Raw genomic sequence first — 13,641 nt, forward strand, 5'->3', positions numbered from 1 at the left:
GGCCATTTAAAAAGCAGTCGCAAGGCCTGCTTTTTACAAGGTAAGTGGTGAATTAATTAAAATTAAAACATTTTTTCCACAGGTTTATTATTTTTAAATACTTTAAAGAAAGGTAAGTTTATTTTTAGCCCCGCTAGAAAATATAAAAACATTTTCAAAATTTTAAATTATTGTTTAAAATAGTTATTTCATGTAATTTATAGTTTATTTAAAAAATGTGATTAAAAAAAAAATTATTTGAAGATTTAGTGATGTTTTGGGACTTGTAGTATTTATAAGTTTGACAGCACTTCCTGTCAAACTTATGAATGAAGCATTCCCTGCTCCGATTGGCTCCCCATGGCCCACGTGATCCCAGGGGACGCATTGAACTAACTGCGCCCCTGGGATACGCAAGCACTGCGCACCGGCAGTTGGAGCAGGCACAGGATCGGAATCCCACGGGGGCCCACAGCTCAACGGCCGGCGCGCTAGGTAAGTACAGGTCGGGGGCTTCCATCCGCGGGAAGCCTCCGACCCGAATTTCTGGGCCAATTATCTATAGACATTCCCCTGTCCACTACTTTAGTCACCTCTTCAAAAGATTCAATTAGGTTTGTCAGGCATGACCTACCTTTCACAAATCCATGCTGGCTCTCTCTGATCAACTGAAAATTTTCAAGGTGTTCAGTCACCCTATCCTTAATTATAGACTCTAACAATTTCCCCACAACAGATGTTAGGCTAACTGGTCTATAATTCCCTGGTTTCCCTCTCTCGCTATTCTTAAAAAGCGGAGTGATATGCGCAATTTTCCAATCTGAAAGAACGGTTCCTGAATCGAGAGAGCTTTGGTTATTATAGTTAGGGCATCTGCAATGTACTCACCTACTTCCCTTAAAACCCTGGGATGGAAACCATCTGGCCCTGGGGATATGTCACTCTTTAATGCCATTATTTTCTTCATTACTGTTATTTTACCTACGTTAATTTTATTGCGTCCCTGTCCCTGATTCAATATTAGTTCCTTTTGGATTTCCGGCATGCTATCCTCTTCCTCTACTGTAAACACTGACGCAATGTAATTATTCAACATGTCCGCCATTTCCCCATTGTCATTGACAATATCACCACTTTCAGTTTTTAAGGGGCCAACATTGCTCCTGACCACCCTCTTTTTCCTAATGTAACTATAAAATTATGTGTGTTGATTTTGATATCCCTTGCAAGTTTCTTTTCATACTCCCTTTTTGTAGCCCCCCATTTACTAGTTTAAAGTCCTTGTGACCACCTTACTTATCCTTTCCGCTAGGACCCTGGTCCCAGATCAGTTCAGGTGGAGCCCATCCCAACAGTACAGTACCTTCCTGTCCCAATACTGGTGCCAGTGCCTCATGAAATGGAACCCCTCTTTCCCACATCACTCCTTTAGCCACGTGTTCACTTCCCTAATCAGCTTATCTCTACGCCGCACGTGGCTCAGGTAATAATCCAGAGATTATAACTCTTGGGGCTGAAAATTCAGTAGGGTTAGCGCCCCATTTGAGGCGCTAGAGGGCCTAGCGCCGGAGTTATGGCCGGTTTGTAAATTCAGTGGGGCCCTGCCATCGGCGTTAGACCGGTTGCGCTGCGCCGGCACCGATGACGTCATCGGTGTGCGCAGCGTCCCAGTTGCCGCGGTGACGGGCCCCAACGCCGAAATTGAGTTGCGGCCGCCTCGCCCGTGGCAGCCGCAACTAACGATGTTTCAGCAGAGTCCTACGCGAGTTAGCGCCGGCGCATTAAGGTCGCGCGGCGGCCGGCCGCTTTCCCGCCGGCCGCCTGCCCGCACCTCCCTCCCCGGACTCCTCCACCCCCCCCCCCGCGGAACAGATACGTCTGGCCTGCGAGCCCGGCACTTCTCCGAGGTGCCGGGCTCATTTTTTTCAAGATTTCAACGGCCAGCGGGCGGGTGCAGGCAGCTCCTCCTTAACTGAAGGAGGAGGCCTGCACTTCCCCAGCCTGCCGCACCGCATTGGGTGCCACAGCGCCGGAATTGCGCCGCAATGCGGCAGTCAGCGCCCATTTCGAGGTGCTGACACCCTCCTGTAGCGCCGGCAGCCGTTTGGGCGCGGCGCTACTGAATTTTTGGCGCGCGCAGGGGGACTTAGCGCCGGCGCTAAATTTCCGGCGCTAAAGCCCTGGCGCGGCGCCAACTGAATTTCTAGGCCTTGAGGTCCTATTCTTTAATTTAGCTCCTAGTTCCTGGTACTCCCCAAACATGACCTCTTGCCTCCGATCTTCGGGTAAGCATTCTCCAAGGCGGCCTGCGAGACACACGACAACGCAAAATCATCGAGCAGAAACTGATAGCCAAGTTCCGCACCCATGAGGATGGCCTGAACCGGGATCTTGGATTCATGTCACGCTACATGTAACCCCGCCTGATGTAGGGTCATCCAGACTTGAGTCGTCGTTGGCTTGTTCTCTCCACACAGATGCGGCCGGACTTGCTGTGATTTCCAGCAAAAAAAATGTTTTTTGTCTGTTTTTTTGTTTTTCATACAGACCCCAGCATCTGCAACATTTGACCCCTTGTGACCCCACCTCATTGTTCTTTGATGTAATGTTTTCCTGACTGACCTGTTTGGACACCATTTACACCTTTGATTGCTGTGATTATCTCTCTGCCGAGGTGTGATAAATGGCAGTTAGAAAGATTACCTGTCAACATCTGACATTATTCTCTGACTATATAAGCTGTGTTTTTATGCATCTCTCCACTTCACCTGATGAAGGAGCAGCGCTCCGAAAGCTTGTGATTTCAAATAAAGCTGTTGGACTATAACCTGCTGTTGTGTGATTTCTTACATTTGTCCACCCCAGTCCAACACTGACATCTCCACACCATACTCTTCCCTATGTTGTTGGTCCCAACATGGACCACAATGACTAGATCCTCTCCCTCCCTCTCCAATATACTTTCAAGCCGGTTCGAGATGTCCCTTACCCTGGCACCAGGTTGACAACATACCATGTGGGACTCTCGATCTTGCTTACAAAGGATGTTATCTCTCCCCCTAATTATAGAATCCCCTACAACTACAACATTACACTTCCTCTCCTCCTCCTCCCCCCTTAGGACAGCCTCCTGCTCCAAGTTGCCATGGTCTGCATTCTGGCTGTCCTTCCAACAGTCTTTATCCTTATCCTCACAGGTAGCAAGTACAATGTACCTGTTGGTGGATCCTCATTTCCTTTCTTACCTAGGTTCCCTTTACTCTGCACACTATCAGTCACACCAAACCCATTCTGATCCTGCAGCTCTCTATGAGGTGTGACCGAAATCTGGAACAAACTGTCCAGATGCTAATACAGCCCCTGAAACTAATACAGTACTTGTGTAAGATTTCGCAAGAATTTCGATATTTTCTGCAGTTCCGAAGACTGATTTTTGATTAAAGAATACCTGGGTAGAATATACCTTTAAAAATCCAGGGATCAAAATGGCCGTCAGACCTCATGGCAGAAGACAAAAAGGACTTGAAAGGCAGCCTGTGTGTGTGTCTGTGAAAAAGGATGATCAAAGATGGCTGTCCGACCTCGTGGCAGAACACAGACTGTGTACATATGAAAAGGGAAAATCAAAGATGGCTGACAAAGGATTTAGAAAAACCCCCAGCCCTGAAGCAATGGAGTAGTTAAACTGTCAATCAAAGGCAGTTCAGGGAGTTTCCCTCCCTGCAGGACAATCAATGTTTGTTTACACTAAACTGCTACAATGTTGAACCACTTGAGACTGCCAATCAATTGCGGTTCCAGTTTGACCACAGGACAATGGCTTTGTTTACACTAACATCCAAGGCTGTTTACTCAGCAATTAAGGAAATAGACATGCTTTTTTTCAAACCAAGACAGCTCTATTCAAACCCATCACGATGAATGGGAATACATTCAAAACCCATCACGATGAATGGGAATACATTCAAAAACCCATCACAAGGGAAATGGGTAATTCATCCAAAACCCATCACAGTTAATGGGGCCATCGGATCCCTTTTGTTTAGCCCAGATGCATCCGGATTTGGGCGGGAAGATTTCGGCTCCGAATGGGGTATAAGATAGCTTCTCAGGAAGTGATCTCTCTCTCTCTGCGGCCTCGCCTCCATGCCCTCTACAACTTGGGAGCCTGCCTAAAGGAGTGGAATACCAGCAGTTTACTTTTAAATACTGGGGTATTCTCTACTTCGGGGCAGTGAAGATCAAAGACCGCAAGGGCATGGAGCAGGCATTTTCATTGGTGAGCATACATTTTCTGTCCCATTACAAGGCAACTTAGAATAGGTATAGGGGTGGGAATTAAGGGGAATTTTGTTAGAACTCTAATTTTAGTCAATTTTCCCTCGTTGTGTCCGTTTTCTCCTCCCCTATTTAAGTAACAGTGTTGCACTAGCAGAAAAGTGCTGTAGTGAACACTAAGAGTTCTGTATTGAAAGTGCTGTTAAAAGGGTATTGCACTAAGCAGGAAAGTGCTGTAGTGAACACTAAGAGTTCTGTATTGAAAGTGCTATTAAAAGGGTGTTGCACTAAGCAGAAAAGTGCTGTAGTGAACACTAAGTAGCTGTATTTAAAAGTGCTGTATCTAAGTAACAGTGTTGTACTAAGAAGTAAAGTGCTGCATTTAAGCAACAGTGTTCTATTAAGCAAAAGAGTGCTGCAGTAAACAATAAGTGAACTGTGTTAAGCAAAAGTGCTGTACCAGGCATAGGTGTGTTGTATCGATTATTTTTAAGTTGTTTGTTTCTTTTTGTTTCAATACTGGTCTGTTTTGAACCCAACCACGAGTTACGTTTTTGGTCTACATCGCTACCGAATAAGTCCGGCGGTCAGAACCAGGAATAGGGGAGTGCTTTGAAATCGCACGGGGGTCCCTGGAGCAGCTCAGAGGCTTCTGACTGGCCAAAGACAATAACCCCAACCCCGCTTATTAATTCCTACACTTGTATGGCGTGAATATTACCTGCCACTTATTAGCCCAAGTCCAGGTCTTTGATTACCACCCAAGTCTGGAAGGGACATTCCATTTCGTGGGGCCTCCCCTTCATGCTGTGAGTCTCACAGGGAGAGCTTCATTCTTTTCTCTCTGGGATACGCCACGTTGCTCCTGGTTACGTGACTGTGAAGGTTAATAATGCTGAGACGCAACTGTAATAAGGACCGACAATTTAACCCCCCTCCCTTATGTGTTGGAGTGTCTCCAGCTCAATGACTCTGAGCCAGAGAGATTCGAGACGGAGACATCTCCTGCAGACGTGTTCGCTCGGGACAGTCTCGCTGTCCACAAACTCCCACATACTGCAGTCCAGACACACAACCTGCCCTGCCATTTTTTAGTCTAACTTTATTTTGTTTATTTACTTAGTTAAAATCTTTATTCAATGAATATTTAAATGCGCTGACTTTGCATTACTGGGTGAGGAGCGGACATTTGTATGCTGGCGCATTACCAACATTCAAAAGGTCTCTTTGAGCAGTTTTCCCCCCCGAATTGCCAGTGTCTTTAAATATACAGATTTTCTTTATTCCTATATTGAGATTTTTTTTGAGAAAGCAGTAGGCCAGGGACTTCCGGCAGCTACTAATCCTCCGCAATGACCCCAATGATACACATATTGTTAACTGAACATTCAGTGGCCTCCCTGATCGGAGTAAGCACATTGTAGTACTTATACTCCAAGGTCTCTCTTGTATTGTTTTTGTTATTCTTTGACGGAAGATTCTAAAGGGTCTGGGAATAAAAGCAGCTAGTTATTACCCCGCCAATTTCAGTGTTTATTCGGACATAACACCCTTCAATTTCCAGGGAGTTCTATTTCCTTGGCTGTGCCTTTTTAAAAATGTCTTTTCCTTTACACAGCATGAGGCTCAAGAATCAAAATATTAGCGTGAAATTGATTATTTTTTGTAATATTAACAAAATACAGACTTTAAAAGAGCTTAACTAAAAATAAGTAAGCATAAACCCACTGTTTTTCTTCACAAGATCATCGCATAATTACAGTTGGAGAAAGCCAGTTGACCCATCGTAATACTTTGAAAGAGATCCAAACATCCCCCATTGTAGCATCCAATTGTTTCTTAAACCATTCCAAGTTTCGCCACTCACCAGTCGGGACCTGAGCGAATGCTGAGCTCTGATGCTGAGCTGACCCGCAGGTAGGTACTGGTAGGGGGAGGCAAGCCCAGGCTGGCAGCCGCCCGTAATATTTTTGTGGAGCCCATATGAGCAGCCCCCCAGCTCCTCCTGGCTCCACAGAGATGTGACTTTTAAAATGTTTTGTGGCCATTTCTTGACCGGTCTCCAGTGCCCCCTTTAAGGACGGCTGTTTAGGCTGCTGGAGACCTGGTACAACTAGGCAGAGCTTGCGTGGCATCCTACAACTGGTGTTGGGACTCTGATTTGTACATGCAAGGGGCCCAATGCCTGTTTCACGTGGGCGCCCTGGGCACCCGCTTCCAAACCACTTGCAGGGCCTAATCAGGGGTGGGAAGCCGTGATCTGAAATTTGTAGTTTTACACCCAAAAATCGTGCGAAACAAAGTGGAATTTCCCCGCTCCTGCCTCCCCGTTTCTCCAGTCCCTTTCTCCCAACTCAGGCAGCAGATCCTGGGGATCAGCCTTGTGGCTCTTCTCGGCACTGCCTCCAAACCCTTGAATATCTCTCTTATCTCATACAGCCAGAAGCGGGCGGAGTATTCGAGGTGCAGTCTAACCAGAGCACTATAAAGTTTGATCATTACCTCTTCTGACTTATATTCTACTGTTTGGCTAAGTAGCTTAACAATTTGGAACTTCAGTTTTCAGTCAGCTGGATGACATTGTATTAATAATGCGTGATTGGAATGCCAGGGCAAATACTTTGTACAATTTTTTATCTGAGTCTATCAAGTGAAAAAAATTAAACTGCAAGAGAACTTGGCTGAAATGAAATCTCTCATCCTTTGGGCCTGTGAGATTTAATAGGGGAGGTGTAATCTACCAAACTACCCCATACCTGCCAGCTTCTAAAACTAGCAAAAGCTTCAAAGAAGCTGATGACTCCTAGGCAGCCCTGCATATGGGCCAATAACGCATGACAAGATAGTTTTACTGAAAGTGCAGTGGGACTATGCACTTGTTATATACGGACACGGGCTTGTACCTTAAGCTCCAGGTTTATCCGACATCCAGTCACATATTGGAGTCCCTTTATGGAATGGGATGGGCAAAACAATTGAAGTACATGAAACCGGTTTTGTTTGCCTTTTCTTTTGCCAAATTGACTTCCTTCATGTCAAAAAACTCCGCTCTCTCCATCTCTTCTGTCAAACAGCTCTCCCCGTTGCCAACAATCACTGTGCCTTTCGTACACTAAAGCAGTCATGACTAATTTGATGATGTAGTAGTGGAGGCAAAATTCAACGAAATTTTTTGCTTAAACATTACCAGTGGCAGGATGCAAGGTCTCCCATCATTGGCAGGGTACAGGCGTGTTACAGTTTTTTAACTGATCCGTGACAGATAGGCCCCATTAAGTCTCAGCTGAGCGAGCAGCAAAACCGGATGGTCTGGGTGTAACCCAATAACGTATGTGCCGATAAATCAACCAGAGTGTTTCATGGGGCGATCTCAGGAGCTTAAATCAGCATGACTTTTACAAACGAATGCAAACAAGCAGGCACTGGGCTGTCCGTGCAAAATGAGCACAATTTGCATGATCATGTTCGCTAAACTGGCTTTAAAATTTGAATTAAATGATTCGAGACATAGCATGGTGCTCATAGATGGGCATAGTCCTTAAGGTTTTCTCAAAGTTACCATTTGTAAGTAACTTCTTCTCCTCTTCTAGGAATGCCTACCATGAAGAAGTTCTGCTCTTCTCTTCGACGGGATCTCCGTTTGGCTCTTCAATCTTGTACCTCTTAATGTCTCTTCACTTCCACTTTGTTCTTTCATCCCCTCCCCCATTTCCCAGCCCCCAAACTGGCCTTTTAATCTGTTTCATTTCCTGCCTTTTTTCTCAGTTCTGATGAAGGGTCATCGACCTGAAACGTTGACTCTATTTCTCTCTCCACGGATGTTGCCTGGCCTGCTGAGTTTTTCCAGCGTTTTCTGTTATTTTCTCCTCCTTTAAGATTGTTTCTATAGTTCTCCCTCTCCTATCACAGAAGCATTCCTCCCCACCACCCTCCCCACCCCCCCATTCCACACAGGAACTCTTCCTGTTCACACCCACAGTTCCTAAAGGAATTCTTCCTTGACTGGCCACTCCTGGCTCCTACCTGATGCTGCTGCTTTTCCCTGATGGAGCGGACCCTACTGGACGCTGTGGGCAGCACATCAGGTGGGAGCTGGGAATGGCAGTGATGTTTAATTAGCGAATGGAGCAGGACCAATTTAAGAAGGGAAAAGGAGTGTGGCGTTGAGGGTTAATTGGAAATTGAACCAGGACCATTTACGTGTTTGGGTGGGGGTGGGGGGGGGGGTGGAGGTTGGGGGGAGTAGACAAGAGTTTCACTTAGAAGAATTGAGCTGAGTGGCTCATAGTGATACCTTGGGCAGCACAGGGTGTTTAAATCCCTGTTGAGTTTTACTAACAAACACAAAAAATGGACACCGGGTCTGAAAAAGTGACTCCACATAACACATGGATGGTTGGCACATATGCTGTCCAATAGTCCCTAACTGTTATCTCCATTCTTACTGGTGTCATTCAGCCATTCCTAGCTACTGCGATGAACAGCTGGTTAGAAATAGCCTTGAAAGTCTGTCAGAATCTCCCCTGATTTGATACCTTTATATTTTAATTTTGTTATAATTTTCCTCTTTCTGATTAGTTAGGTATGCGTAGTGTTTGTTGTTACACATGGTCATTATTTTCTTCTTTCTAATTAGTTTTCATAGCAAACAGATCCACCAACCTCATTCTACCGTAAAAGAATTTCCTTTCTGAATGACCCGTCATATCTACAGAAAACAAGACGCAGCCACCGTGACAGCTCCCCACTGATCTGAACCTTGCCCCCCTGCTCCAAGAACACGGCATAGCCACCATCTTGGCCCCAGCGTTGTGTTCTCTCGCATGCCAAGTACTGATGACCATTGGTCATGGGGCAGAAGCTAAGAGCCTGGGTCTACACCATCCAAGAGCAATGCCACGGGAGTTGTACTAAAGTTGAATAACGCCATGGCTAGGAACAGATGAAAATAGCACTGGAGTGGAACGTCATAAGCAGAACGTTTGTTCTCTGATAGCGTCTACCTAGGACTTTGAAAGCATTAGTCATGGCAATTCAGGATGATTGAAAAACTTCAGCTATTTCCATTTACACCACCTAGAAATTAGGAGACTGGGGTTGGTTGTGATACCATAGACAGCCAGATAGTCCGTTGAGACTCACTTTGCAGGGCTGGGCGAGCTATCAGAGGGCTGGCAGCGCTGATGGAACCAAGCCCAGCATGAGTCAACAGGGCAGAAACAAAGCAACAACAGGGAGGAATATTACTTCAAATGAAGAGCACCATTTATCGTTTTCTTTTAGAGAAGAAAATATAGAAGGAAAAATCACTCTCAACCTGCGTCACACAAAATAATCAGACTGGGTTCTGTCTGTGCTCAACAATTGCACTTGCCAATCTAAACATCTACATTTGAAATTGGAACCCAGTCGAGTATCCTCCAGGACATGTACATTTAATCTCATTTTCCGAACATAAATCAAATATTTAAAACATGATGATGTTATAAACAGAATGCATTACAAAGATGTGCAGAATGCAATTTCTATCCTACTTTAAATACTGGCCCTAACTTATTCATGAGTTCTAACAATTAGAAATGAGCCAACGAGCCCCACTTGCTGAATATAAGATGCATCCCTATTCTCTTCACAAAATAGCTTCCACTTACAGCTGGAACTATGGACTATGGTGGGTGGACTTGAGAAACATCTGCAGACAACATATGGATAAAGTCAATTTACTGCAGACCCAGCCCTTTAATTAACACCACATTGTAAGCTTGTCAGTAAAATACAATTAATTTGGGGGCATTTTAACTCCCCTTCCCCCCCCCCCCCCCCAAAGAAAAACATTTTCAATGATTCCTTGAGGTAAAATCATTGCTGAAATTTTTAATTTGCCACGCAAAACAAATAAATGAAGGAGTTGGAAAAAGCACACAGTGGCCACTTTAATCCAGACAAGGTATTATCAGTCGATTGTGACCAAATAAGAATAGTACCTTTGGGCAGATAATCTCGAAACTCCTCCAGGGCTGAGATGTTAAAGTCAGTCGCGTTGCGGGAGACGGTGGCGATTCGAAGCGCCCCTTTGAACGCGTGGAGCAGTTGCCCTCTCTCTGCCAGACTGAAGTTTGCTCTGAAGGTTGTCCCCTCGCTGTCAAAGGAGCTCGCCGCCTGGTTGCCGGCCGGATTAAACGTGTATGTCCTGACCAGGAGCGCGGTCACAAAGATGAGAAACCCCGACACCAGGGTTAGCATGATTATCGCGGCCACTTTATTCCTTCTCTTTGTGACCTTCATCTCCCTCTTTCAAAAAAAGAGCACCAGCAGCGCCTGGACCCGGCGCGTCTGTGTAAGGCAGCGATCGCTCAACAGGGGCAAGCCAACCAATAGCTGCAATGCGCCTTGGGAGTTGTAGTTCCTGCAATCAATTTAAGAAGAGCTCAGTGTTCAGAAGATCACAAGGTTTATTACGAGCGAGGGAGGCCCATCTCAATTCATCCCTCCATTACAGCATCCAATTATTTTCTTCAGTGATTCCAGGGTTCACTACTCTACCTGGATACCCGCCCTGCTGTATGCCTCAGAGACATGGACCATGTACAGCAGGCACCTCAAAGCACTGGCGAGGTACCACCGACGCTGCCTCCGCAAGATCCTACAAATCCATTGGGCAGGATAGGCGCACCAACGTCAGTGTTCTCGCTCAGGCCAACATCCCCAGCATCGAAGCTTTGACCACGCTCGATCAGCTCCGATGGACGGGTCACATTGTCCGCATGCCCGATACGAGACTCCCAAAACAAGCGCTGTACTCGGAGCTCCGGCACGGCAAGAGAGCCCCAGGTGGGCAGAGGAAATGCTTCAAGGACACCCTCAAAGTCTCCTTGAAAAAGTGTAACATCCCCACCGACACCTGGGAATCCCTGGCTCAAGACCGCACAAATTGGAGGAGAAGCATCCGGGAAGGCGCCGAACACCTCGAGTCTCTTCGCTGGGAGCAAGCGGAAGCCAAACGCAAACAGCGGAAGGAGCACACGTCAACCCAAGCACCCCACCCACCCGCCCCTTCAACCACCGTCTGCCCCACCTGTGACAGAGACTGTAAGACTGTAGGTCCCGCATTGAACTCATCAGTCACCTGCGAACTCATTTTTAGTGTGGAAGCAAGTCACACTCGGTTCTGAGGGACTGCCTAAGAAGAAGAAGACTCTACCTGGAGTTTAGGGACATAGAGATCCAGGAATAGGAGTCAACCATCTCAATTCAGCCCCTCCAGCCTGCTATGCCATTCAATTAGATCAAGGCTGATCTGTACCTTTACCCACTTTGGCTCCATATCCCTTGTTACCTTTACTCAAAAATCTATCAATCTCAGTCTTGAAAGCTCCAATTGTCCCACCATTCACAACCTTTTGGGGCAGAGAATTCCAGATTCCTACTACATGTCCCACATGTTGATCGCTCTGTCTGTAAAATGATTTCCTGATATCAGTCCCAAGACCTTTTTAGCCAGTTCTATTCTGCCAGTTTAAATTAATATTCTGTGGTAATTTTTTTCAATATCCTTGACAACCTCATAAATTGAGCTCATTCAAAACTCTGCTGCCTGTATCCTATTCTGCACCAAGTCCCGCTCACCCATCCCCACTGTGCTCGCTGACCTACATTGCCTCCTGTTCACCAATGCCTCGATTTTAACATTTTCATCCTTTTGTTCAAATCCCACCACGGCCTCACCCTTCCCTATCTCTGTAACCTCTACCAGCCCTACAAGCCTCCGAGAACTCTGCATTCCTCCCACTCTGGCCTCTTGTGCAGCCCCCACTCTCTTCGCCCCACCATTGGCGACTGTGCCTTCAGCTGGCTAGACCCTAAACGCTGGAATTCCCTCCTTGAATCTCTCCACCTCCCTCTCCTCCTTTAAGATACTCCTTAAACCTTACCCCTTTGACCAAGCTTTTAGTCACCCATCTTAATAGCTCCTTCTTTGGCTGGTGTCAAGTTTTGTCTGATTATGCTGCTGTGAAACACCTTGGGGCGTTTTACTATGTTACAGGCGCTATATAAATGCAAACTGGTATGCTGACTCCGCCCATTTCCTATCGCCTGCCCGATGTGCTCTATAAAAGACAATCAGCCCCATTATATTTGATTCGCACCATCATTGTGTCAGCCATGACTCGGTGGGTAGCACCCTCCCCTCTGAGTCAGAGGGTTGTGGGTTCAAGTCCCACTCCAGAGACTTGAGTACAAAAGTCTCGGCTGACACTCCAGTGCAGTACTGAGGGAGCTCTGCACTGTTGGAGGTGCCGTCTTTCAGATGAGATGTTAAACCGAGGCCCTGTCTGCTCTCTCAGGTGGACGTAAAAGATCCAATGGTACTCCTTCGAAGAAGAGCAGGGGAGTTATCTCCAGTGTCCTGGCCAATATTTATCCCTCAATCAACATCACTAAAACAGATTATCTGGTCATAATCACATTGCTGTTTGTGGGAGCTTGCTGTGTGCAAATTGGCTGCTGCGTTTCCTACAATACAACAGTGACTACACTTCGAAAAGTACTTTATTGGCTGTAAAGTGCTTTGGGACATCTGGTGGTTGTGAAAGGTGCTACAGAAATGCAAGTCTTCCCTTTTTTAGATATGCACGGCATCTCCTGGCTCTAATTCTCACAAGACATTGCTAAGCACCTCATTAGTTAAATGCAGCCTCCCCAAGTCATGTGCTTAGGCATAGAGAACATAATTCAACCCCACATTAAAGAAATATTATGACTGGGTTCCAAACATGTTGTTTAAATGTGTATATATTACCATTGTCATGCAGAAATATACTTAAATTGCTCTATTTAATATAATGAAACATTCTGCTACATGTTTTTGCCAGATACAAAGCGTTTTTTCAAGAGTTACTAATGTAAACACTGTATCCTAGCAACACTATTATTCTAATTTGATTAAATCTATATTTATCTCCATTTGTCATTTAAATTAGCCTCCGTCTTATTATCTGTTTTTGTTTCATCTCTTTGGTTACACTCACCCTGTATTTTCCATAGAGAAACTGAAGCCAAAGCAGATCAATTCATCATTCAAAGAACAGAATTGTTTCCACTCGCTAGCTGTGAACAACACTGACTCAGAGGTACTTGAAACTTTTATTTTTTGTAAATAATGGGCTAGAAATTCAGTAGGCTTTGCGCCCAGTTTTCGCCCAAAGAGGGCTTTTGCGCCACTTGCTGAGCTTTCGCCGATATTCAGCGCTGCGGTAATGGCGGCGTTAGCCAGTAGCGCTGCGCCACCACCGATGACGTCATCGGTGTGCGCAGTGCCCCGCTACCGCCCCGCTACCGGCCCGACCGCCATATTGAGTTGCGGCCGCCTCTTCCGCAGCGGTC

The 13,641-nt window shown here is 45.9% G+C and overlaps 1 protein-coding gene across 3 annotated transcripts in view; it reads right to left on the reverse strand.

Moving 5' to 3' along the window:
- Nucleotides 1–10,628, reverse strand: part of LOC147105087 (N-fatty-acyl-amino acid synthase/hydrolase PM20D1-like) — a 99,766-nt gene extending 89,138 nt beyond the window's left edge. Inside the window, exon 1 of one of the 3 annotated variants that reach the window (XR_015081675.1) lies at nucleotides 10,242–10,628. Coding sequence is in view for 2 of the 3 variants with exons in the window: in XM_086011164.1 (XP_085867290.1) it covers nucleotides 10,242–10,542 (301 nt within the window). In the remaining variant the exon portion in view is untranslated. The remainder of the gene's footprint in view (nucleotides 1–10,241) is intronic. The other 2 variants (XM_086011164.1, XM_086011165.1) reach the window with 2 other exon arrangements.
- Between the last annotated feature and the right edge of the window lie 3,013 nt (nucleotides 10,629–13,641).

Source organism: Somniosus microcephalus, chromosome 18 (assembly GCF_052327205.1).
Source record: "Somniosus microcephalus isolate GS21.2 chromosome 18, FLI_Smic_1.0, whole genome shotgun sequence".
NCBI lineage: Eukaryota > Metazoa > Chordata > Chondrichthyes > Squaliformes > Somniosidae > Somniosus > Somniosus microcephalus.